Here is a 27,880-nt window from a genome sequence, read left to right on the forward strand (position 1 = left end):
AGTCGATTATGCATGTTCTCATGCTGAATGACTTATTTCCAAGAAACTTATGAGCACATCTCTGGTAAACACAAGATTTAAAGTGGTGTGGTAGTGTAATTCTTTTTGGAGAAATTCAGTTTTACAGATCTGTCGCTCTTTCATGAACACCTCTGCACCTAATGACATTGATGCTATTGATGATGTTGATGATATTGATGATGATGATGAGGATGTTGTTGAGGTTGATTAGGATATTCATGATGATGATGACATTGATGACTTGGTTGATGTTGTTAATGATGATAATGACAACAAAAAAACACCTATATACACCCTGTGCATTGCGTCTGTGCACCTGTGTCCAATCGGACTTGGCACTTACTCGCGTTGTTCCCTCCTATATAGATCCTTGCTTCTGTTGTAGGAATTCTCAGATGTACGTCGCTTTGGACCAAGGCTAAATTAAATTGTAAAATTAACAAATCAATCAGTCGTCAAAATCGTATAGGTGTTAGTCGACTCAGGTTTCTTTGCTCGAGGACAGCCCTAACAAATTCCATGAAAATCCCCAAACCAACAATATGTTAGTCCTTCCCTCAGTTTTTTCCAATTTCCCTACACTGTTTGTAGCCCTACGCCCATCTGTTCCTACTGAAAGATATCTTTAAAAATTGGACATTAATGTTTAATTTTTTTTAATAATGCTCCTTAAGTTCCTAAAACATCTGGGCACTGTAGTCTTTTGCAAACATTACTTAACCATTTGGTGAGTGAGTATTTACAGAAGCAGGACGGTGTGTGTGGGATTGAGTCCAAATATACTAGTGTGTGTATTCGTAGTGATGAAGATGTCACCCAGTGCTGTCGCTCGTAAATCCTTCCCATATGGCAAGTGAGATGCCAGCACAGTAATGGCAGCTTGTTCACTTCTACTTACTTCCATGGATTAGTCCGTAGAGTCATTATGAAACCACAGAAACTTTTCTCTACACACTTCCTCCTGCCTGGTCCTGGGGAACCCTCAGTCACAATCAGGTGTGTGCGTGTGTTCGCTGCTGCAGCGAGAATCATTGTGGACATATAGGGTTTATAATTGGGAGGTGGCATTTCACTGCACACGCAGCATTGATTAGAGCGTTAATCGTAAACATCATTTCCACCGGTTGTTCTTTAATTGCCCAGAATGCAGCGCTACGGTGTCGCCTCTGATGTGACACAGAGATTGATCACAAAAAATGAACTGCTTGTGACTCAGGACGAGGCCCATCTACTCTCAAATAGAAGAATAATGAGGGAGAGGAGGGGAAGCATGGAAAAGCAGAATAATGAGAACAGAGAGAGGGGAGGAAAGACGTCAGTGGTGTGGTTGTTAGTGTTTTGTGCTGAATGATACAGACTAGTTTTTTTTTGTTGGTCCCTAAAATTATCAAAGAGAACATAAGGGAGTGACGGAGTTCTTTTTCCGGAAAAATATTGATTGATCCGTCATGAACCATTACAATAATAAACACATTCTTAGGAACACTAATACAGCATATTGGCATTCCCTAACTGGCTCCTCTGTAATTAACAGTGTGGTTTTGAACGAGGCTCACAGGGTCATAAAACTTAATCAGCGTGTTATTGGAGTCAGAATCAAAGTTCCATTCATTTGCCAAATACAGCAGGTGCAAATAATGTGCCTTGATTAACTGGTGCTGACACACAGCAGTGCTTTAACAAACTACAGGACTGATAGAATAGTGCAGGCCAACATATAATCTGGATGTCACACAGAAAGGATACGCCACGGTGCGTTTCCATCTGTATGTTTTTATTCACATTTTTAATTTGCGTATAAATCGACTTAAAGGGCAGGATCATTATTTATTTTTGTTGAGGTTTTTATATCAGCCTGTAGCTTCACAGTGATGTCCCCTATGTATTCAAATCCGAACATTCACAAAGGCTAACTACTCATTCACATTTTATTTTGAAATTTCAGACATTTGCTTAGAAATAGTTTGAACAAAAACATAACTCGCACATTCACTGAACATAGTTTTGAGACAGCTGTCTGTTACTGTACACAAAAAAACACTCAAACCTTTTTAAAAACTTGAAGTATATGATAACATAATGCTTATCTCGACCACTCTGAAGTCAGAATGCTGTTTCTCATCAAGTGATACGAGCAAAAGAAGAAAAATGTGTGTTGTGTTCGTGTGTCTGTACGTTTCAAAGCCATGTGTGCTCTCAAGCTGTCTCAAATCCGAGTGAAACTGAGATAAACCGAGCTGAGCTCACAATAAACTAAGCTCTATGGTTGTCAAACACTGCATAAAGTCCATAGGAAGCAGATTATTGACTCTTTTTCATACCTTTTTGTAATGCAAACAAGGAACAAACAGCTTGTAATCTGTCTTAAAATCTGACTCTGATCCCTGAGGCTTCAGCTCAGCCTGACAGCACGAATAACAAGTGTTTGCTGTTGCGGCAGTGTGTGTTTTCACTGCTATGGCGCTTGTTAGATTAGATTAGATTGATTACAACTGTAAATAAAAATTTTTATTATGTGTCCCTTTGCATTTGCAAACAAACGACCCTTCACATTATTATGAATTGTGTCACTGTAGAAGCTGATAAAGGTAGAGGTTTATGTGGAGAATGTCCTCCGCTGCCTCAGATGTACTGCAGTGCATTAGCAGTGACAGATATGGTGTTGGGTCACTTTCGGGTCGTTGGAAAACACCCAAGAAACTGAACCGTAAGAGAATGTGAATGTCTTTAATCTCCAGTTTGCATTGGCTGCTGCTCCCAGAGAACATAGAAATGATTGTGAGGTTCGGTTGGCTGACCAGATTAAAGTGGGAATAGAACAAAAAGACAAAGTAACATTTGGGGACTTTTTAAAAAAAAAAATGCTAAACACTACTTTGAGTCCAAATGCCAGGCGAAGTCATTTACAAGACCAGCGACTCTGTGCTGTTTTGTAAAGGGGGAGTGGCGAGCCCGCCCTCTGTGACCAATTCATTACAGTTATGGTGACAGGTAAAGTTAATAGAGTCAGTCCAAAGCACTAAGATGACCCAACTAACTGCCATTATTTTCTTTTCGAAGGTATTCGAAATTTCGCGGCGCGGCGCAGCAGGCTTACAAGTTCTTCCGTCTGTCTGTCTCCAACTCCCCCGTTTCAGTGCCCAGCACAGTGCCGCTACTGCACTACTGTACACAAACGTACTTCTACACACAACAGAAAGCGATATCTGTCTGAGAATAACTAATAATAATTAATGCTGAATATGAATAATAATGTTGTTGGGTTATTCCTCATTTCATGGGCTATTTGGGGATTTATACTTTTATAAAATGAAGCATTCGAATACTGATTTGAAGGTCGATTACCATGGCAATAGTCGAAGCTTTGAAGCTTCGAAGCATTCAAGTATAGAAAGTCCCCATATTTTGCAGACGTGCACGCCTCTATCAGAGAGAGTATGTACAAAATACATCAATCATTATTGATACCACTGAGATAAATTCAAGCGAGGCTGACGTACACATCAAGTACGTAGGAAAAGAGCAATTTGAGGTTGAGATGGTGCTTCATCCTCATTCAGCACAGACAAGGGTCCCTGATACACCTCAGAGGGTTGATCTCGAGGTTAAAGCTCCAATACATCAGCTCATTATAGGAGACAGGAGGTACGATCCAAGGTGCTGTTTAGTATGGATATCATTATACTCTTTCTACCGCTGCCTCCAGGCTCAGCCCTTTGATAGAATGTGAAATTACATAAGAAAGCCTCTTCGATTACAAATTAAAAAGTCTTGAATTTGTCAGTGAGCAGAGAATGATTTATTAGTAATAATAGTTATATCTGCCCGACCTGAGAGAGCCACAATTTAAAACAAAAAACCTTCCGTCTGTTACATTACCTCTCTCTCTTACCTTTGACCTTTGTCCTATGAACCTGTGCATGAGTCAGTGTCTGCCTGGTCCGCCCTTACCGCCTTGCTCAGTCCTCCCCGCCATGCCTCTGTGTTCGCTCCGATCCCCGCAGGTCGGCGACCAGATCTTGGAGGTGAACGGCCGCAGCTTCCTGGGCATCCCGCACGACGAAGCCGTCAGGGTCCTGAAGTCGTCACGGCACCTGATGATGACGGTGAAAGACGTGGGCCGCCTGCCGCACGCCAGGACAGTGGTGGGGGAGACCAAGTGGATCGCCAGCTCGCAGATCGGAGAGAGCTCCGCCAACAGCAGCATGGCAGGGTGAGTTTTTATTGGGCCCAAAAAAATCTGGTCCAAGCCCACTCATAAATAAAATCCCGTTACTCTGACTTGCTAATGCTATTTTTTACAGATTAATTACTAAAGTATCAACAACAAAGTAAGATAATAATGTGAGAAATCAAAACATCAAGTGAAAAAATGCTGCTTCTCAACACTTACACTGCACTTTAATAACAGCATAGCCGTAAAAAGTAATGAACAGAAACACAACACAGAGTGGCAGTGAAAATGAAATGGATTCCTTTTTTCCCCAAAGTGCTCTAATGTAGTAACCTGACCCGCCAGATGGTTTGTTTACACAGAGCCCTCTGAGAAGCAGTCATTTGAAACCGTTTTGGAAAAGGGCAGGCACTTTTCAAAAAATACTTGACAGGTGATTGGATGAACCATTTGTCAATCAAACTCTTACCGAAAGCTGGACGGGGAGAGCAAAAACATCTTTTCCATCTTTGAAAAGCCTTCAGTGTTGGGATGTTAATAATTAACCGTTAAACCATTAACTAAGAATTAAGAATTTTTACAGATTAATGCGATCAGTTAAACGGTTAAAAGAAATATTAAAAATAAAAGCAGCTTGTCAATTAAAGGAGAATAGCAGGTCCACCTTAACAGACCACCTTAAATGAGCCTTAGTCGGTGTTACTAACTTCAGGGCTTACATTATATTACCTCTGGCTTGGCTAATCTAATTTGACTTGTTCAACCACCAAACTCACTGTACACTTTCATGAAATCACAGAAGATTGTATCCCTTATTATAGTAATCTAACAACATTTAAACTATGATAGCTTCAGTGTAACTGGTACAAGAAAGACGCTTGGGACTTCACAGAGATAATGAAAAAGAAATTCCTCTCAATCTTCGACTAAATTAGTTGCCACAGTCTTTAACCGGCTAATGTGATCAGGCGTCTCTCAGATGGCAGAACTCTCATTCATTCCTTTTCGCAGAAATAAAAAGTGCAATATGCAGCTCTGTTGGAAAAATGCCAGAGCTCCTCTCAAAATGCCACACCTGAGCAACTCATCTGCAGCTCATGACCTGGAATAGATGTGATCCCCCAACAACCAAATTAAAGTCTGATGTAAATGCCAGACTCATTTTCTCATCAACTCAATAACACACAACCCCGACAGCCCCGACAACTCCACACTTGTAATTCCTCTCTGATTTTCCAAAACAAGCGGGGCTATAAAGGGTATTTAACATTTACATCGACAATGAATTTCGGGGTGAATCCCCCCCTGAGATGTGCTGTCATGTTTATTCCAGTGTTTCTTGCAGAGGCAACACAGTAGAGACAGATGGTTGTTCTCTCTTTCTATTTAATTGTTTCACTCTGACATCTCTCTGCAAGAACATTAAGACATGGTGGAAATACATTTTTCTTTGTTAAATTTGGGACTTACAATGCCAGTCCAAATTTCAATAAATATATAAATGTCATAAATAAATGTAGATAATTTCCACAGAGCATTGAATCGTGATTTGACATTTTTAATAATCTAAAAGGAAGAATTTGATTCTGCACCAGGAGGCAGATAAAAAGGTAAAAGTTGAAAAGTTGGTGCTGCCCTAAAATTGTGTTTAACTAACCTTACCATTTTGCATATTTACTGTAAACTTACATGAATTAATCTTTAGTTTTATTTTTTATCTACGCCGGTGACAGCCATGGCAGGAGACATTATGTTTTCGGGTTGTCCGTCCATCCATCCATCCCATTCTTGTGAATGTGATATCTCAGGAACGCCTTGAGGGAATTTTTCCCTGCACAAAAGATCTACAGGGGTGTTTAAGCATTCTTAAGAACCCACAAAATCAGTTTTTATAAATTTCCTTACGATATTTTTGGGCGAAAATCTGTGCTTGGTGTGAAACAGCTTTTAGGGTGATGGTGTCCTCTGTAGATCTCTTTGGCCTATAAGTAAATTGCAGAGGGTCCAGTGAGTCAGGGAGGGAGGAGGTGATGAAGATTTTTTACTAACTTCTCGAAGCAGTTCATGATGGTGGAGTTGTGTGTTACTGAGTGGTAGTCATTCAGGCAGAGGGCTTTGGTCTGTTTGGGGACAATGTTGGTCTTCTTAAAACACGTGGGGACGTTACACTGGAGCAGTGACATGTTGAAAATGTCTGTGAAGTGCTGCACATGGTGTTTCATATGGTATCTTTTCCTTAAAGACTACCAATTATGTGGCAGTACAAAGAGAGCAGCCAGGGAGGAGACATTTGAGGGAATAAACAGCTGAGTTGGTCTCAAAAGTCAACTGGGCTAATTGAATTTGAATCCCAAAACAGGTCTCCATGCTGAGTTTGAGGTTCCATTGCAGGTGGGACTGCAGTATTTTCCTGACTCTGCCTTAATTATGCATTTTGTGTTGTTTCTGGCCCCAAAGGCAGCGCTTTGAGTTGTCGCGTTTACTCATGGATTTAAAGCCTATTACTTCGTGGGCAGTTGAGGATGTAAAGACATCTACTCGAGTCATTTCACTGGGGCAGGAATATGGGGGAAACAATTTTATGTTTGCAGAGAGAGCATGTCGGTGTGTGTTTGTGACATGCATTTCGATGTCTGTGCTGTGTGGAAGACATGGTCATTTAATGTTTCCTGTAAAAAAAAATAAAAAAAAATGTTGTGCTGCAGTTTCTGCCACATCTCTAAGAAAACATGAAAGCCATGACGAAGATTCAAATATGTGTGGTGCTGCATTGACTGAATCAGCCTGTGATAAATGAGAAATGTATTCAAAAAGATGAAAAGCTGTCAGTCAAGATATTTCAAATCCTCTTTACCATAGCTCCAAAATGTGTGTGTTTGTTTGTTTGTGTGTGTGTGTGTGTGTGTTTGAGAGAGAGAGGACAGTAGCAAGCAGTAGAAGTATGCGTAGTACACAGTATATCTTTGGTCTTTACCCTTTACATTTTGGGGTGGTTCTCCAAGTAATAACAACACAGGATCCATTGGGATAGCAATTTCCATTATTTTTTCAATCTCCATTCTCATATCTTGCCAAAATCCCTGCAGAGCTGGACAGTCTCAGAAGATATCGGAATGCTTTCCAGTCATCCCACATTTACTCAAACATAAAGCTGATATTTTGTCAAACGTTGAAATTATCAATGGAGTTCTGAAAAATCTAATTTTTATCCGGCAATCAAATTCATTCCATAGATGACAGTTAATACAAATACGTGTTTAATAGTCCGCGGCAAGTGACGTAGCACAACGAGTGACACGCAGAGCAGGTGACGTAGTATATCGAGTGACCATTAATGAAAGTTACATGGAATTATAACGTTGTGGAAAATGACATGGTATCATAACGAGTATAACAAGAGAAAAGTATGTACTGGTGGGCGGAAGGGGTGGTGGACCCCTACCGCCCCCCCAGGAGGCCGCTGTTCGTGTCCCATGTGAAACTAAAAATCAACATTCACTTATTTTTGTTGCCTAAACCTAACAAAGTTTTGTTGTGTTTTGTTTTGTTTCAGTGTCGTGGTCATTTTAAACCAAACCATGATGTTTTTTTTCACGAAACCTAACCAGTCGTTTGTTGCATTTTTGTTTTATTTTGTGTCAATTTACAACATTAACCATGTATTTAAAACTGTTTAAAACTGCGACCATAATCCGGGATAAAAAAATGTTTCCCTTGAAATGTAATGGAAAATGCAGTTTAGTTGTATGGGAATGTAATTTGGAGGAGACAGGGTTGGTGTGCTTATGTGTGAGGACTCAAATGTCCCTCGGTAATTAATTTTTCCTCTTCATCTGTTTCTCTGCAGCTTCTCGGTGGACAAAGGAGCCTCTGCAGCAGGAAAGGTGAGATTTAAAAGAAGTCATTTCCACTTTGTGTGTCTGTGTGTGTGTGTTTGCACACTAAACACAGGACTATCTGTGTGTTTGTGTGTTGTGTGTTTCTCTCGGGACATGACCATCTATCTATCCATCTATCTGATAATCTATTTGTCTGTCAGACCGTCTGTTAACTCCACCACTGGCCTGGAAAATGGAATTGAAGAGTGACAACGGGTCACCGGTGTCACTGTTTTGTCATTGATTGGGAATGACCGAGCCGTACCTGTCGAGTCTCACCTTTTACCTGTCTGAGACACATTTTAAAGTCTTGGCTTAGAAAAGCTATCCACTTCTTATAAGACATCCTTGGGCTGAGAGCAGCACAGTTCAGAAGTGGGCTAAACAGACCACTTGACCGATCTAAATCAGAGTTAAATTGACTTTTGGTTTGTTTTCTATTCACATTGCACAAATTTAAGAGGACCAAATACAAAAATACATTTTGCTGAGAGGCGTGTTTCTCAAGAGCTGCCACTTCTATACAGGGAATTGCAGACTTTGATGCTGTCAAAGTGTTTTCACTTTTTGATTGGCACTGATTGACTGCGCATGTATCCCTTCTCCTCTAGATTATGACTTATAAACGTCATTGTTTTGCAGACTTTATTTAGCATATTCTGTATGTTCTCTTCGGCCCAGATGTCAAGCAAACATCGGACTTCTGCAGAAGTCCAGGTCAGTCCTCTCCCACTCATGTTAACCTGTTGTTTACCTGTGTCCATCTCAACAAATGCCTGCACAGGCAGCCTGCGTTTTGGTTCGCTTGGAAAAGGTCCGAGACCAGCTCTCGCAAGTGGTGTCGGTCCAGTTGCTTTGGTCAGCACCTGCATACAATTACTGCGTTCACAACCACCCAAACGAACTGCACCAGAGTTTGATTAAAACAGAATAAATGTTGGGTTGTGAAAGCGCCATTACCAAATTGACATTATATACTACCTTGACATCGTGAAAAGGCTTGCATCAGCAAAAACACCCCATCAGCAAAAACAGGCCTTGTGTTATTACCCTATACCATGAAACTGTCTTTAACTCACTCACCATACAGTGTTCTTCTACTATCTTTACTGTTGACTTTGGCTGTGACTTTGCAAAGCAAGAGAGAGAGAGAGAGAGAGTGTGTTGGAATGGAGAAATAAGAGGAGGGAAGTTGGAGGAGACAGCAGCTGACGGCAGAGAAAGAAAGGAGGCGAGTGAGAGGGGAGGAAGGTTGAGAGGGAGAGCTCGCTTTTCATTATGGAAACTCAGTCTTCTCCTGACAGAGTGGGGAGGCAATGTACTATAACAACACCGTAAGAGAGAACAGAGACGTGGATGTGGGAGGTATTATGGGAGGAAGAGGAACATATTTTCTCCAGACTTGGGTGCAAAGAGGGTTTAAAAGTAATTTATAGACTTTGTTTTAACCTTTTAGCCATGCAACACACAACTGTGTGCCCTTTTCAGATGAAAAACTAAGATGGATTGGATAAAGCTGGGGCACTGCTGACTTATCAGCAGCTCTGAGATAAAAGGCTCTAAACAATCTGCAGGATATTTTAATAGATGTTGCAGTATTTCCACTATATGCAGGCGGCCAAATCTACTCAAAACCAACAAATCAACAAAGTAATTTGTGCCTCCCGACATTGTGTTTAATGTCTCGTTAAGTTTAGGTACTGCTTGGCAAAGGGCATAGACTGTATATATAGATGGACGAAGTGTCTCCACTTCCTCCCACTGTACAGAAGTGAAGCCAAAATGTCCGGTTACGGGAAATTGTCAATTTTGTGCATTACGACATCCTGCTTCTTCCATCTTTGTGAATGAAAAAGGACAGTCATTATTTGCACAACTGCAAGACCAGAACATAAGAATAGGTCATTTAAAAGCAGTTGAACCAATAACCAATGCTGTCATTTTGCTGGTGAGAACAGTCTCCACAAATCACTCTACTGTATCGACATTAACACGTCAGTCAAAGCATTACAGCTACGACAGTTTAATGAATATCATGATCCCTGGATTTCATGCCTGTAATACCAGCAGCATTACAGACTGTGTGGTGGTTGTGTGTGAAAAAGGTATTTTCTGCTCCTCAGCAGCCTCCAGCAGTCGGCCTGGAGAATTTATGACCACTTGGTTTCTTTCATCCTCTCCAAGGATTTACAGGAAACCTTGCCTTCCTATCCAGTCTCTTATGTGTGCAGAGAAATAACTCCTTCTGATGAAAAACTGGGGTGGGACTGTGGCCTGGACTAGATGACAATGTTAGAAATCTCTAAGCATACTAAAGACTGTCTAGCAAAGAGGGGCCAGAAATACTGCTATATTTTCTCCCTTGAAAAGTTGTCCTGGTGCAAAACTCAGCAACGTTTTTAAAACTTTCTGGTAACACTTTATGATAACCATCATTTATAAATGGTAAATTGATAGTTTATTAAACTGAATAGTTATTTTACTGTTAACGAACAATGACATGATAATTAATGATGTTTAATAATTATTTGTTATGCTTTCGTTACCGTATTTTATCAATATTTTGTTTAATATAAAATCTTTTGTTTATAAATTCTGTATTGTATCGTAGCTGATAAGAGACGATAACAATTACATTCTGATTACATTAGTAAAGTATTTATTATCAGTTTATTGTTGCACACATTATAATATTTTATATTCTGTATTACGTATTTGTTAATGATTACCAAATGATTTGTAAACCTTTAAGAAATTGTTTGTAAAACATCTATAAATATTAAATAGACAGATGGACCAGAAACCAATTATTAACCACTGACAAAGTATCTAAATAGTGTTTATAGACGCTTTGCAAATTATTTGTCAACCATTTAACAAGGTATTATAATCATCAGTTACAACTTTATAATAGCCATCCAATTAACCATTAATGTTAATTCACTATTAACAAAGTGTTACAATATCTGGTCCATCTATTTATGTAACGTTTATAGATGTTTTACAAACAATTTCTTAAAGGTTTACAAATAATTTTGTAATCATTAACAAATACTTATATATATATATATATATATATATATATATATATGTAGTATATAAAATGTTATAGTGTGTGTAAAAATACACTTTTAAAATGAATGTAATTAAATAAATAATCAATTAAATAATTAAGATAAAACTGCTGTAATATAAATTATAGCATTACTAATAATTAGTAATAATCATTAATTATAATTTCATTGTTTGTTAACAGTAAAAGTTTAATTAACCATCAATTTACCGTTTATAAATGATGGTTATTATAAAGTGTTACCAGCTTGCCTTCTGGGGAGCGTAATGCGTGGGACATGTACCATTTTTGTGGAAATGTTTGTTTTGGCATTTCTGCTTAATTCCATCGTTCACTGTAAAATCAGGGAGACGTGACAAAGGTCACAAATTCAATCCGAGCCTTTTGATGTTGCGGTTTTATGACTGCTGTCTTTGTCTCACACGTTTCACATGTGCCCTCTCAGAGTCTGTACATCACTGCCAAACACGATTACAATGAGAGCTAGGAATTTTCATTTATGAATCTGTTTGGATATTTTCCTCAACATCCCCAAACGTCATGACATTTCTGAATTGCGATAAAGCAAAACAACCCCATCCGTCCTTCTGTTAGTCTAATATGAAAAAATAAACAAAACACATGCAGGCGGATGCGGTTTAAGCACGTCCTTATTTCCCAGCTGAGGGGATCAGTAACCTTTGTTATCTGTTCTATCCACTCAGGTTTAAAAGCAAACCCTCACATAAAGTCTCTGCAGGTGTGAGACATTACTCTGACAGTTCTTTTAAAAATCCCTCAATGAGGGGAGAGCAGAGATTAAGCTAATTCTGAGATTCAAAAGAAATCATTATCATCAGCTTCAAAGCTTTATATTTGCTAGATTTTTCTCCTCAAAGAGAAATCATGACAATACTAATGGTTACCTCGCTCCACTACCCAGCCCTTATTTCCCTTATTTACAGCAGAGCCGGGCGGTGCAGATAATAGAACAGAGAGGCCCGTATTGCCAAGACAATTAATGTGAACAATACATGATCTGCCCCTGGACTCCACAAATTCCGGCAATTCAGCTTTCCCCTTTTTAAAGAGATATTTATACTCCAGCAGGAAAGCTTATAATGCCCTGAAGCAGGTCTTTAAAATAATTGAGAACACCTTTGTCTGCCACATGTTATCAGTCCAGTGTTAGAGACAGAATAGTTCTGAAAGGTGTCAGTCGTAGTGATGGAGCTACAGACAATTATCACCCCTTTTCTTCATAGTTTTGGTTTTTGGAACCACAAAAACTGTACTGAGCTAATAGAAGAGTGAATATTGGACTTAGATTTGCCAAGTGGCTCAGTCTCTGCCCTTTACAGACATGCCCACTTTATGATAATCACATGCAGTTTTGAGGTAAGTCATAGTCAAGTTAGCACACTGACAGCTGTTGTTGCCTGTTGGGCTTCAGTTTGCCATGTTATGACTTGAGTATATTGTTTTATGCTAAATGCAGTACCTGTGAGGGTTTCTGGACAATAGTTGTCATCGTTTTGTGTTGATAATTGATTTCCAATAATAAATATATACATACATTTGCATAAAGCAAGAATATTTTACCACTCCCATGTTGATAAGAGTATTAAATACTTGACAAATCTTTAAGGTACATTTTGATTAGATAAAAAAATTATGTTTTGTAAAGCGATTCACTATGGACAATCATGCAATGAATTGTGATTAAATATTTGAATCAATTGACAGCCATAAAACCAATATGTCTACACATTGGGACGCAGTATGAACGCTTCTTCCTGCACCGGCACCGAGGTAAATCATTCACAATTAGTGCATATGAAAGTAATTTATAAGAGATATTTACTCAATGTTTTCTGATATTCTTAGCGAGGATTGATTCAAAAACGATCTTCATTAGTTAGTCAGTAAATTAAGTTAGTTACCTAGTAAGAAAGTTATACAGTTAGTAAATGATTAAATTAGAGACTGTCCTTCACACAAATAAAGTGCGTAGGTTAGTCAGTTAGTTAGTAAGAAAAGTAATGAAAGTTAGTATGCTATAACGTTACTGTTTGCAATGTGGATTGTTAACCATATCTCATAACGTTAATCAACAACAAAACAAGTGAAAACAGACATTAAAAGCTTTTACTGACACATAACAACAAATGTGTGAACAAACATTCTTCATCCTCATCCTCATTTGTACAGCAGATTGTTTGTCAGTAACACAGCGGCGTCCGGTCCTCCTCTCTCCACGTGTAGCGGTGTCAATATCTTTAAACCAGCAGTTTGTACCTGCTCCTGTCCTCTACGACCCCTCTACAGTACGTGCGCTCCTCCTTGGTCATTGCAGTGATGTTGATCCTGACCGTTATTACAAGGTGTCAACACTATGATATTGTTGGTCTCGTGTCATGCTGTTTGCCCCATGCTGTGCGTCCGTTTCAAACCTGCGTCCTATAGACTGACCTTGATGAAACACTGTAATAATGTTGTTTGATCTTCCGGATGAAACAATCTTAAGCGGTGGGAATCATTGTGTGTCTATTGCTGTATTTTCAATGTCAAGGACTTTTTGCTCAGCGTCAATTGTGCCTCTGCATTCATAGCCTCTATTTCCTTAATCAGCTTCTTACTCTGACCAATTGGGTCCAACATGAACACTATTATCTCCATCCGTTCATTCTCCTCTGCTCATCCGGGGCCGGGTATTCCAGACGTCTCCCTCTTGGGGGACCCTGAGGCCTTCCCAGGCCGGAAAAGATAAATAATCTATCCAGCGTATTCTTGGTCTACCCCGGGGCCTCTAACTAGCATCCTGATCAGATGTCTGAACCACCTCAGCTGGACCCTTTTGACACAAAGGAGCAGAGGCTCTACTCCGAGCTCCCTCCGGATGTCTGAGCTCCTCACCCTATCTCTAAGGCTGAGCCCAGCCACCCTACGAAGAAAGCTTATTTCGGCCGCTTGTATTTCATTCTTTCGGTCACTACCCAAAGCTCATGACCATAGGTGAGGGTCAGAATGTAGATGGACCGGTAAATCGAAAGCTTTGCCTTCCGGCTCAGCTCCCTCTTCACCACAATAGTCCGGTACAGCACTCGCATAACTGCTGATGCCACAGCGAACCATTTTATCCTCACTCTTGATGAACAAGACCCCGAGATAGATGAACTCTCTCGCTTGGGGCAGTGACTCGCTCCCAACCCGGAGGGCGCAATCCACCGTTTTCCGGCAGAGAATCATGGCCTCAGACTTGAGGGTACTGACTCTCATCCCAACCGCTTCACACTCGGCTGCAAACCGCCCCAGTACATCTCCAGCCTTTTATCCTTTCATACCAGCAACTACAGCACTAGATCTACAAATAAGATTCTGTTAAATATCCCCAGGGTGCGCTCAGAGCTTGGTAAAACTCTTTTAATGCACCCTGGGCATGGACGGAGCTGCAAAATATTATAACCTTAGACATACTCCCTTCTTTGAATACCTTTTAAAGGTCTTTTACAAACTGCCCTGAAGGAAACATGTTGCTGTTTTACATAATTCTTGACTCAGGTTGAATATTTTATGGATATCGCTGGTGCCTCTCTTCTTTTACTATTTTCCCTTGTGTTGCCTTTATGTATTGTATGTGTTTTAACACAGTCCGGTCGCGCAAAAAGGCGTATGAATGACACAATAATTCACAAGACAATTTAGCGTGCAAAAAGAATACGGTTCTTGCTTTTGGCGTATCATTTGTACACATTTGTAGTCTGTACTGAGTCCAATGTGAACGCAAACGCTTAAATATGCTACGCTCAGAGCTAGTGAAGTAGAATAAAAAATGAGAGAGACTGCATATGGCGGGCGGGGAAATGGATGTAGACGTTTACGTAGTTTTTGCTGTACGACGTAAAAATGACGCGTGAAAAGCCTAAAATGCATCCTCAGGACACACGGCATGTCCTTGTAGTGTCGTGCTATTTATACGCCTTCCCCTGAGATCGGGTTGTTTAACATGTGAAATTGTTTTTATGAGAAACTGATCATGCTGCCGTCTTGACCAGGACTCCCTGAAAGAAGAGATCTTGCATCTCAATGGGACCTTCCTGGCTAAATAATCAAAAATCAAGAAGACATAGCTGTAAATCAAATCTGATCAAACTTCAAATATTAAGGCTCTAGCTTACAATGATATTTTAGACAAATATTTGCTTCCAAATTTGTTTGGCCCTTTCCTGTTTCTCGTGCCCAAAGACAGCTCCGTAAACAAATGTTTCTCCCAGTTTGTTGTCGAACTTGACTGGGTGCACAGAGCCCTGACCTCAACCCCATCCAACACCTCGGAGGATGAACTGGAACACAGATGCCGACTGCAAACACTGCCCATGTTTATGGAAAGAGATGTTCAACAAACACGTAATGTTCAGGTGTCCACATACTTTTGGCCATTTTTTGTAGTGAAGTTTTCACCTGCTTTATAATAAAAGCACAAAGCCTTGCCATAGCCATCGGCCTACGCTACAGCAGCTCTAGAAATCCCTAAGAATCTTCAAAGAATGCAGGAAATGTTGAATATAAGACCACATTTTTTATTATTAGAGTCAAAGTGTACCAGCTCAGAATAAGCCAAGACAACTAAAGTACATGTAGGTGGACTGGCTGCTGTTCTGTGCCTGTGTTCAATTGTGTAAGTACGAAAGTGTCTGTGTGTGAGAGGGACACACACACACACACACACACACACACACACACACACACACACACACTTAGAGAGAGAGAGGGCTTTAAGGGGGAAAAGATTTGTAGCAGCAGAGCGTTAGGGCCAGGCAGCAAGGACAGAGGTGATAATTCACAGCCCTGCTGCTCCTCCACGTGAGCCGGAGCGCCTCTCTTAGAGCCGACCCCCACTGCTAACCTCACACTGTGTCAACACTCCCTCAGCATAAATATTAATCTCTCTTAGAATGATCCGTCGCTGATTGTGCCACTTAAACAAGCAAAGAGATCTGTGTTCATCTCATAAATGTCTGCATCCCGTTGCCATCGCTCCCTCAGCTGGTGCCTGTAGATTCAGCACATCGCAGCGGCTGGTCATATCGTCTGTCCCTCCAAACAACCCCCCCACCTCCCGCCTCTCTCCCTCCCTCCATCCGTCCTGTAATTGCAGCCTAAAGGCCAAGCCAGACCGATAAGCTAATTAATTAAGGATAGGTCACAAAGCAATTCTCAATCATTAATTCTGCTCTGACCCAATTTGGACCCTGATGTAGAGCAAATTAATGTTGTTTGAGAGACAACAAAATGTATTAAAGCAAATAACAACGGGTAAATATAGCTTCCTTTTTTTCCAGTCAAACCTAATTTGCTTATTACCAGCTGCAACAGCAACTCTGGTATTGTTTTCACCTTGTGAGTCTGTATGTGAGTCATCATGGCAAAATGTGGTCTCGGAGACATCTACTGTAGCGGGAACTACCACAGAAGCGCTTTTGAGCATGTTATACTGTATGTCTGACAGATTTTGTGACAGTGATAGCGTCACAACTGTGCAAGACGCAGGCTTGAAACTTTACAGATGTGTAGTTGAGATCAAAATGAAGACCAAGTGTGAAGATGGGTGCGGCCCAAGCAAGGGTACTGGCACTAGGGGGGTAGGAAGTAGGGAAGGGGCCATTGGTCCCCCCCCACTCTCTCACATATTTGATGCAGAAGTGTGTGACTGTGTGCGACTGTGTGTGGCTGCACCGATGTCACATAGGTTTCCACAGTCATGTGACACGGGCCAGCTAAATATGTCAGGGCTGTTTTGGCACAAACATTATATAAAAGTAGTGCAAACGTTTGGAAGTGATGCATCCACCCACGTTTGTGTTTATATCATTTTATTATCAATATTTCTTTTAAAGGAATAGATACCAAATGAGTAGCTTGTCAGTATCGAAGTATTGATCCCACAGTATTGATCCGCCCATCCCTAACACACACACACACATACTCACAAGGTGAAAACAATACCAGCGTCGCAGCTGGTAACAACATAAATGTGTTTTAGTAGGATTAAACATGCAGTACAACCAAACTGAAAAGCTTGAAATGCTGACACTTGAAGGCATTCAAAGATAAACTCTTTAAATTCAACAACTGCTGGTGCTCAAAACTGAAATCTATCGAGCCGAGCCTTAAGATGTTCCGCTTTTATCAACAAGATAAATCCCTAAACTCAAAAAAATTGATGCTTCGCAAAGCTATCTGGCAAACAACACAAATTTAATTCGCGGGTTTCCGCTGTTTTTCAGTAGCAAGGTACTTTTGGACACTCCAAATTTACCTGCATACACAATTCATGATGGATTTTACAAAACAGCATGGGCAACAAACAGCAAAAATAGAGTTGGATTCCCACTGCTTGAAAAGAAAAGCAAGGTTGAGGCTGAATTAAAGGAAACAGATATTTGGTGAATAATGGCTGAATGAAATCCACTGGCCTGAATGTAATGATAAACACGCTCAGGTAGGATGTAAATTGTGCCCCATGACTCCAAATCCAGCTCACGAAATTAGTATTTACTGTAGCCCAAGGCTGCAAAGAATTTCATTCAGGTTTGGAAAAAAAAACATACTGTGTCACAGAGGTGGGTATTACAAATGTATCTGTGAGTCAGGATAAAATAAGGCAGTTTAGTCAGAGGTGGTTCTGTCTTACACTTGTAATGATTATACTTCACACCGAGGCCCACTGTGTTTTGTTTGTTTTGTTTATTAGCTATCTACACAATATAAATCTGCCTGTGTTCTCTTTACACAAGAAAGAAACGGTTAATCTGGGAGGTTTTGTGTATCTAACGTGGCAGCTTTCTTGCCGTTGTGACATCCTGTCATTCAACCTCTTCTTTCTTATTGATCACTTGCAAATTAAGATCATCAAACCAGACAGGGAAGCTCTCCATAACAATCTGCTTTATTTAACCTACACATACGTTTCTCTCTGGTTCTCTAGTTTCTCTCTATTTTTCAGTTTTTCCATTTTCTCTTACAAATAATTGTAATTTACCATAAATGATTAAAGGAAGAGTGTGCAGCATTTAGGGGGATCTATTGGCAGAAATGGAATACAATACTAATAAGTATGATTTCTTTAGTGTATAATCACCTGATAATAAGAATTGTGTTTTCGTTACCTTATAATGAGCCGTTTATATCTACAGTACATACGGAGTGGGGTCCTCTTCATGGAGCCGGCCACCATGTTCGTACAGTAGCCCAGAATGGACAAACCAAACACTGGCTCTAGATAAGGCCATTCACATCATGGGAGATAATTGGTCAGAATACAAAGGTTTGAATGCATTTAACATAAATGTCAGTATATGGGTGCTCTACAGTTTTAGCGTCGGCCGATTTGACCAAGGAGATGAGAGTGACGTCCGTCTTGACTGCACGTTACGATACAATAACGTTTCCTGTCCATGACAGAGATAGCATGCAGCTTTAGCCATCATGTCTAGCTCTGCTTTTCCTAGCAATGTGTGAAACCCAAAGTGTTCCCATACTGGATGTGTAACGTTTGAATTTAAAATGTGAGAGTGCAGGTCGTATCCACGCAGACTCTCCGCCGTTTTCTGCTTTGTTGTTTCGGCTCGCTGCGGCTTTGTTTTGTTTTGTTTTTTGACGGATACGGAACGGATATGACGTCACGTTACTCAGACTACAACAATAAAAGCGGTTACTTCCTTCTACCTCCGCATAGACTCAAATGGAGCAAATAATATTGATTCTGGCATTAAAAAATAAAATTCAAAATCATAGAAAAGACCTTATATAGGTTAATTGATTTTTTCCCCCCACCCCTAGTACATAACATGTGTGCATTCAAAGATTGTAGATTCTCTACATTGTACAGACATGCAAGAACTACTCAAAATCAGCTGATGGCACTTGTCTTTTATTTGCATGTATTTATAAGGAGAAGAGGATGTTCATTGTGAAGAAAGCTAGTTTTACTATGAAACAAAGTTTGCATAGAGGAGTGATACGAAAATATGGGAAATAGGATAATTTTAAGTAGGTATGTCAGATTTTACTGTAGCATGGAAAGCTGGCAATTAGTCAAAGTCAAGAGCAAGCCAAAGAAAGACACAGATCCCAAACACAAAGACAAAGTTGACAATGTTGAGATTTTTAAAAAAATGCTCAATTATAACCAGGTGTACTGTACAGTATATTGCATTCTTTCAACCTGGAAAAACAAACCTGCAACATTTCGGTAACACAGTAACCATGACATGCTGCAGTATGTGTTTGTGCTGCTTTTCTGCCGACAGACTGGTGAGGGAATTGATGTGCTTAAATAAAGTAAGATATCAGGCAGCCTGTTACATAATACTGTATCAAGATTATAGATATATCCAGGTTTCCACTCTGCCAGCCATATGGTGGAACTGTTGCAGTGAAGCTTGTAAGAATGTGATTTCAAAACCAGCAGATCCTGTCCGTCAGACCTCTCCTCCTCACTGACACACACCGATACTTCCAAGACGACTGCTGCAACAATCTAAAGCCTGCAGCTGGAATATGTCTACACACAGCTCATCACGGTCCAAACTACAAAAGCATCAACTGAGAGCTCAGGAACAATATAAAAACTTAATAAATACTTTGGCAGTGAGTCTGGTGAGGATTTATAGAGCCTGAAAAGGTAAAGTGTCTCTTAAGAGATGTTGGTTCACTCGTGCACCATCTCAATTACCCGAGCAGCAGGTTTGTTACTAAAATATGAAAATCTCGTTGTATTTTTCAGAGGGAGTTGTCTTAATATAGACTTGTGAAGTACATGTTATGATTTCATTTCATATTTTGGAAAACTGGTAGATTGCTTGAACATGAGTCACAGCCGAGGCCGGAGGCAGTATGTTTTCGGGTTGTCCATCCGTCCGTCCTGGACCATTCTTGTGAACGCGATATCTCGGGAACGCTTGTAGGGAATTTCTTCAAATTTGGCACAAATATCCACTTGGACTCAAGGATGAACTGATTAGAATTTGGTGGTCTAAATGCAAGCATTCACCTCAAAGCAGAGGCTCACACGTTGGCATGACTCTAAGTCTTGTTATAAACACACTTTGCTACAAAGCTGCTGCTGCTGCAACCTGTGCAATGCATCATAAATAACAAGTATGCAAAAGGTTTCTTAATGGCGTTGAATGCCAGCAGGGTTCTACGCCATCTAATCTGTCAATTGTAATATCATTCCTCCCTGTGATTGAGGGCACAATTCATGTCAATTGTGTTTGTGTACAGTCCAAATCTCTATCTCTATGTAATGTAATGTATAATAAATGTCATCAATCGTTAGCAGCGGAGATGCATCGTGGTTCAACATACTCTTCTATAACTATGAGGTCATGTGTTTTCTGGCTGCACACTATAAATCAGCCAGTCAGGTAATTGCCTAAAACATTAATTTCTTATCCGGTCACAGGTATTGATTCTGTTATATAATATTTAATATATAATATATAATTTATGAGCTTATAATTTGTTTTCTAATGCATGAGAGAGTTTAGCAGATGTGGTCGCTCTCTGAGCAAAATTACAAACAGAATTAACCCTCTGAGGCCCACAATAGACCTGTTTTTGTCTTTTTTTAGGGGGATACAGGGGTTCTTTAGGGGGAAATTGAAGGTCAACAGTATATGCACACATAGAAGAGGTTTACATCATCTGAAAGCTGGGAACCTGAAGATTAATTTGAGATGCAGCAGCACTGTGTGTCAAGTTGTTCTAGTAATAAATCAGAAATAATTAATTTTGAAAGTGTACAAGTGCTTAAAACATTATGATAGAAGTATATGATGGCCATTTCCACGCTCTATTATGTCTCATAAGTTGTTGAAGCAATTTTTGGGTTGATACCATTTGTTCCACAGATTTAGGGCTAAATTTAATAATTTTTTTACCGCAGGAGAATTGATAAAAATGATTAATAATCCCTCCAAAATACCACATTAAGTCAGAGGTCAAGGAACCCTTTTGAAAATGGCCATGCCAGTTGTTGTTGGTACCAATGGATTCCTAGTTTCATATATCTTACCTTCACTCTCGCTCTAAAACTGAACCTGCTACAGCGTCTGAAAGACAGTAAAGTCGGTCGGGTCTCAGGGAGTTAAAGCACAGAGGGTTGAGAGAAACAGTTGTAGTGATAAGCGACCACTATCTCTCCCCATGATGAAGTTGATTAGCAGTCCTAAATAAGAGCGGGGTCGATTTTCACTTGATCACGCAGCGGAGAAGAAACACTTCTTTTATGGTTACTCTTATCAATGATGGACTGCTTTTTTCTCCATGTGATGGAAGAGCATTACAGCTTGTAATGTAGTTAAATCAGAACACACTCTCAAGGTATTATCGGTGGCTGTCAGCCTCATTGTGGAGAGTGCCAGTGATGTAGTAAATCTGTCTGGTATCATAACTTCTTGGCTTTGCAGAGACCCTCATAAAGTTTATATATAGACCTTAAAGTTCTGTCAGCTGGGAATCGGCGATGGAATTGAGAAGCTAATTTATTGTTTCTAAGACTGTAATATTACCAAATGGCAGAGGTGCACTTCTTCTCTCTATAGGCCTCAAGTTATAATACCAAGTTCTGCCCTGTGAGGTCAGACACAATCTGTGCCACCATCATGTGCAATCGATTTTTTTATAGCGTTGGCATGGCAATCTTTCCTCCCCTTTGTTTTCAGTGAATTTCCTCATCCTGTCGGTATTTTCAGAGCTAAAACTCCCTGCTAGAAAAATGATGTCCTAATGTTGTTTGCAAACACAGACAGAGTGCAGGGATGTGAGAAATCAAGGACATTTTCACTTTAGCATGAATCTAGTTTTTTTAACATTATGGTAAAAGAGCTGGAAAACACACACAGAAAGTTGGAGATGACTCAGTTTTCCAAGTTTGGACGCGTTCAATGACACAGTAATGCATTTGTTTAAAGGTTCTCTACACGATATCCAGAACACTAATATAGCATCAAACAGCTTTTTGCTATGTAAAGATATAAAGGAGTCATGTCTACCTGAGCAGAGAATGAAGTCAGTCTCCCTCTATCTGTGTTGTAATCTGAGCTTCTCCGTGCTTTGTTGACATAGCCGGGACGTTCGTGCATGTTTTTAGTGCATGTTTGTGCTTGTGAGCGTGCCCCACTGGCTAGCTCATGGCCGTCCATCGCCACCAACGCCGCCGTTGCAGAAGCATAGCGCCCACCCTCCAGTTCCCCCTAGGTTAACACTCTTAGCTCTCTCAGCAACGTTGCCAATGTTTTCACTGTTAGCGCTGTTAGCACAGTTAGCTGCGAGCCACTGGCTCAGCTGAGGCCATGTTGACAGCCAACACAAGGCATTCATCCAGGTTCGAGGCAGATGGCCACCCACCCAGAACCTGGATCAAGGTTTCTACCTGTTAAAAGGGAGTTTTTTCTTGCCACTCTTGCTCTATATGAAAATCGTCTTGAGGTAACTTCTGATATGATTTGACGATATATACAATTTAATTGAATTGAAATCCAACACGCTGTTCGTGTCCTGTGCGTCACATTACAATCAGCTGTTTGTTTGTGTCCCCTGTTCACAACGTTCAGTGTCATTTTCACTGTACAAACGTAGTAATTTTAAGCCCGACCATGTAGTTCTTTCCTAAACTTAACTATAGTGGTGTTGTTGCCGAAAATAAAGTGACGCCAAGGGGTGTGACAAAGCAGCGATATATGACGAGTTGGGATGAGAATGTGTTGGACTACCATGTGGGCCTATTCATCCCAACAGCTCAGCCAGCCATTTGATGTTGTTTTTCAGCAAACCTTCATAATTTGAACCATATTTTCAGATAAGGAAGGTGTAGACTACAGGGAAAGGGTGTTGTGCTGTGTCCCTGAAGTTTATGTTGAGATTAATGGAGGTGTGATTCTACAAAACAAAGGGGACCATAGTCTCATATTTATTGGAAAATGCTTTTTTCTTTTCTTTTTTTTTTACTTTATCTCAACTTCTTTTTCTACTCTTTGTATTGTAAAATGGAAACAAGCCGTAGCAGAGATAAGGCGTGTGACATTTCCAGATCAGGCTTTATCTGATTTGCTCTTTATCAATTGGATGTCAACAATGGTCGTCGTTGTTGTTGGCCACTGAGATAAAAAGGCCAATCGGCTTATCTGGCATTTAAGAAACCCAGCCAGAGAACGACCTCGGAGATGGATCGGGTCCAAGTTCCAAACGACGAAGCGTCACCGGGTGTACATTTACTGTAAAACGGTGGTCTTACAGTAAAAGTGTCCTCTCCCCGCCCTCGTGCATCGCCTCCTTGAGCAGACCTCATTAACAGGAAACTGCAGGTGTTCCACTCCAGTTGAGTGACGACCGATTCCAAGTGTCGATCTGCCCTCTGATACGACAGCGAGAGACAGAATGACTGCTCGCATGCCTCATGTGGTCCCGTTGGTTCCCTCGACAGCGCCCTTGAGTTAGGCTAAGTAACTGGGACAAGAATGCTTTAGAGACATTTTCGCACCAAGCATTGGGGTGATTACGATTCAGGCAGGGTAGCACCAGAGTTCACCTTGAGCATTAAACAACTGCTGCTGATGATACGGACGGACGAGTGCGGGCGAGAGTTGAGGACGAGGTAAAGTCAGAGCGTGAAGGAGGAGGAGGAGGGGAAGCAACGCCGGGCCCGTTTCTTCCCCCTGTTTCCGTCTCGTACGAACGCAGGCAGACACAGAGCCCGAAGCTGTGACTTTGAAGTGGTGTCTTTGATTAAGGAGTTAATTAAAGAAAAGCGGCGTGTTAGCGAGCAGATAACTTAGAAGAGAAAAGGAGAGGAAAAAGGAGCAGATATGGAGCGGAGAAGTGATATTGGCAGCTCATCAGTTTCTCGAGTGCCAGAGTGTCATCCTTCTGATTGGCAGAGAAGCCAGCTGGCACGCCGGGGACCAATGTGAAAGCTGCAAACCCGCCGCCCACATGTGCGAACGGCACAGTTTCTGCCCTGCTGCAAGCTGTGGTGTTAGTGCCACAAAGCATTAATGATAATGGATGATGGTGGCACAGAAGGAAGAAGGAAGGATGATAATTTATACATTTGGGACGAAAAAAGATGGATGGTTAGTTCAGTGTATGTGGGTGTAATTAATGTCCTTGTTCTTTTTCTGTCCGCCCTGATCGGTTGCCTGCCTTTGTCTCCTCTCTGACCCGCCTCCTGCTCCTCCGTCACCTCTGGGTCTTTGCGGTTGTCTCCCTCTATCTCCCATTTTTCTTCCCCTTTCCATCACTTCTTCTTCCTCCCACTCTTCCTGTTGTCTCCTCCTCCTTCATCAACCACCGTCGTCCTTACAGTTTTAGCCATGCTAAACATCTGCCTCCACATCCTCCTCTCTCCATCCTCTCCCATCAAACTCTTTTCCACCTTCCTCATTTTTGCTGCATTTTCTTGTCCATCCAATCCCACCTTTCATCACATCTTTTCCTCCCTCTCTCCCTTTATTTGTCACAACCTTCCCATCACATCAGAATCAGAATAAGGTATATTGCCAAGTAGTTTTTCACATGCAAGGAATTTACTTTTTCTTCCGTAACATGGTGATGTCAGCAGGTAACACATTTGCATAATACCTGCCTAGCGGCTAGTTTGGCACACCCTGAAACAAAGCTAGTTAGAGCAGAGCTGGAGCGGCGTCCGAAGAGTTTGGTTCGGTTGACCAATCACAAGCAGACTGGGCTTTTCGGGAGAGGGGGGCAGGAGCTCAACCAGAGCATTTCAGACAGAGGGTGAAAAGAGGGGCTGCAACACAACCGGTATGAGAAAAGTAAAGTGTTTTTTGAACATTAAAGCATGTAAACATGTCCTAGTAGAAACCCAAAACACAAGTATGCACCTGAAAATAAACACGATAGGTCCTCTTTAACGCTCCAGTTTATGAGAAATCCCTCTTTGATCTTATTTGGTCTTTGTAGTAGTGGCAAGGAACATGTTTTTCTGACAGGCAAAACCACTTATGAAAGGCACAACAGTGGTGTTGTAGCTTTACAAAGCTTATTATTATATGGGGCCACTTCAAATTAAGAAAGAAATGAGAGAAAAATTATAATGTTTTACATTCATTCTTCTTACTTGAAACACAAACCATGATCAGGACCGGCTCGACCACTTTCAGCACAAACGAACGAATAGGCAAATTAAAACTGCTTCTGTTGATTTGCACTTTGGATATTTTCACACAACCAAATGAAGCCTATACTTGTAGCCACTTATCATGCTGAGGCTACACACCAGTGTCATTACAACACGTTACCAGTGTCATGGAAAATAAAGTAACATCCCGCCACCGAGTTTAGATTGAATAACAAAACCTAAACCGATGAATATGGTAGAAGATGGCAACAACACATGTTGGCGCATCATGTTGGTGCTCCGCTGCCTTGAGTATCCCTGCTAAAGTTTGAAAAGAAGCAGTAGGTTTGCATAGCTTTGTGGAAAACCTCTCACTTCAGAGGACATTAGAGAAAAAAAAAATGATGATCCTTGATGGTGATGTGTTTTTGGAACATTAAAGCATGTTGTAGTAGAAATCCAAAATACAAGTATGCACCTGAAAATGAGCATAATAGGTCCTCTTTAAGAGAAAATAAAAAATATAAGCAAAGTACTGCAAAAGTCAAGAAACATAAATATAGAATAGGAAAATGACAATAAAATTATGAAAAATATATTCAATATAACTGCAAAAATATTGATATGGGGCTTTGCAAAGGTTCACAGTACAGAGAATATATGCAATATACAGAGATAATAGTCCAACCTGCTTCAACCTCCTACTCCACTATCCCTCTTCCTCCTCTTGTTCGTGTTGTTCTCCTCATTCTTTTCTCATTTTTCACTCCTCCTTTCCACCCTCTTACTCTTCTCCTCCATTCCTTCGTCATCCGTCTCTAAACCGTCATCCTCATGTAAGATTTTATAGAGACAGGGAGAGGTGTCTCCCTGTCTCTATAGACACCTCTCCCTGTCTCTATAAAATCTTACATTACAGCTGCTGACATTCACCTCTTCGATTTCCTTCCGCGATCGTTCTTTTTCTCTCACTCCATCCCCCACGAAAGGAAAAAAAAAAAATCAATTGTTAAAAATACATTTTAAAAACTTAATTTAAAACAATGAAAAAAATGAATAATGTGTTCTCCATCTCTTGTCTTTTTCTTCCCCTTTCCTCCATCTACACCAGCCTGGGTTTTACAAAGGCGTGGCGGGCTCACAGGTGACCCTGTCCAGCCTGGTGAACCAGTCGCGGGCCATGCTGGAGGAGCAGGCGCGCCACCTGCTGACGGAGGCCGAGCGGCAGACCATGGGCTACTACGTGGAGGAGTACCGGGACGGACACATCGGTGTGGAGCAGCTGGTCGTGGCGCTGTTCGAACTGCTCAACACGCACGCCAAGGTGAAGGACGAGGAGGCTTGAATGAGAAAGGAAAGATCACAAGAGAATCAATTTTCTTTATGCAGGACTCCTGTTACAGTCTGTGTGATTGCTGCGAGGTCTGAATTGAAGTTTCCTGAGCCCTTCTGAGATTTATGCCCAGGCTTTTTGCCGATGCTTACAGTACTGTTTTGTTTTTCCTTCATCCCCGGCTCTTAAAAGTCTCTTGATTTTCTCACAGTCTGTAGTAGTTCACCTTGTTCATAAACACAATAAATCAAAGGCGTTTTATTTCAGATTCTATCTCAGTACGCTCACAGTATCATACACCCACGGAAAGCTTCTCCAGCTGCCCTGCACTCTATTTAGTGCTTCTCCCTTACTGGATGGGTTGTTTCTGGTTTAGTTCTTTTTTATTGTACAAAAATACAACATGAATTAATCTAAAATAAGAGTAAGGTTTGATCTTGGTTTAGATTTAGTGAGAAATTTAAACTTAATCCTACCAGCATCACACAAAACTAAACTAAAAATATATTTTTATAAAGCTATCACTATATCCTGACAGCAGGTCATGAGACGGATAATCTTTGAAAAAAATCATATTTCTCTGTGTCCTTGATACTGAGCATTAACTGGTTATATATAAACACGCACATTTCTCTTCCTTGAAAAACACTCCTATGATTGAGCTGTTGCACAGTTTCTGTTTTGCTTTTAGAGGACAAAAATATGATTGTACAAAATCATCAGAAAACTCAGTAGGGGTATGTTATCACTTGTTTTTCAAGGGAATGCTCTCATTTCGCTCCACTCATCTGAAAGATATTCTTGAAGTTCAACCATCTCAGCAACTGTCAGTTCAATCTCCATCAGAGCGGGTTTTAATCGAGACCCTGTTCAGTTTAGAATAAGGTTCACAGTTTTGGTATTGCAAACCGTGATTCAGTCCTGGTTTAAGGTTAAGTTTAGATGGTGATTCATCATACCTGCCGTCTTCTTTCTCCCCCTCTGTACCCCCTTACCCCTCAGTTCTCTCTGCTGTCGGAGGTGCGAGGCCTGGTCACCCCACAGGACCTGGAGCACTTTGACGGGCTGGTGCTGAGACGTGAAATTCAGGCTCTAAAGGCGCGACAGGGGACAACTGGAGCCACGGCCCACCAACAAGACTCCCTGTCCATGGTGTCGTACCCAGACACTCTGACCTCGTCTTCAGCCAGCTTCATGACCAACACCACCCTCAGCTCTGCACGGGTAGGCTGGCTTTATCAGTTGGATAACAATGTGGCTCTAATTGATTTAATGA

The 27,880-nt window shown here is 40.9% G+C and overlaps 1 protein-coding gene across 3 annotated transcripts in view; it reads left to right on the forward strand.

Moving 5' to 3' along the window:
• whrna (whirlin a) overlaps positions 1–27,880 on the forward strand; it is a 153,504-nt gene that overhangs the window by 101,206 nt on the left and 24,418 nt on the right. For all 3 annotated transcript variants that reach the window (XM_074616755.1, XM_074616757.1, XM_074616756.1), the window contains exons 6-9: positions 4,026–4,234; positions 8,043–8,079; positions 26,383–26,595; positions 27,607–27,828. In XM_074616755.1, the coding sequence (XP_074472856.1) occupies positions 4,026–4,234; positions 8,043–8,079; positions 26,383–26,595; positions 27,607–27,828 (681 nt within the window). The remainder of the gene's footprint in view (positions 1–4,025; positions 4,235–8,042; positions 8,080–26,382; positions 26,596–27,606; positions 27,829–27,880) is intronic.

The sequence above is a fragment of the Sebastes fasciatus genome, chromosome 19 (genome assembly GCF_043250625.1).
Source record: "Sebastes fasciatus isolate fSebFas1 chromosome 19, fSebFas1.pri, whole genome shotgun sequence".
Classification (NCBI taxonomy): domain Eukaryota; kingdom Metazoa; phylum Chordata; class Actinopteri; order Perciformes; family Sebastidae; genus Sebastes; species Sebastes fasciatus.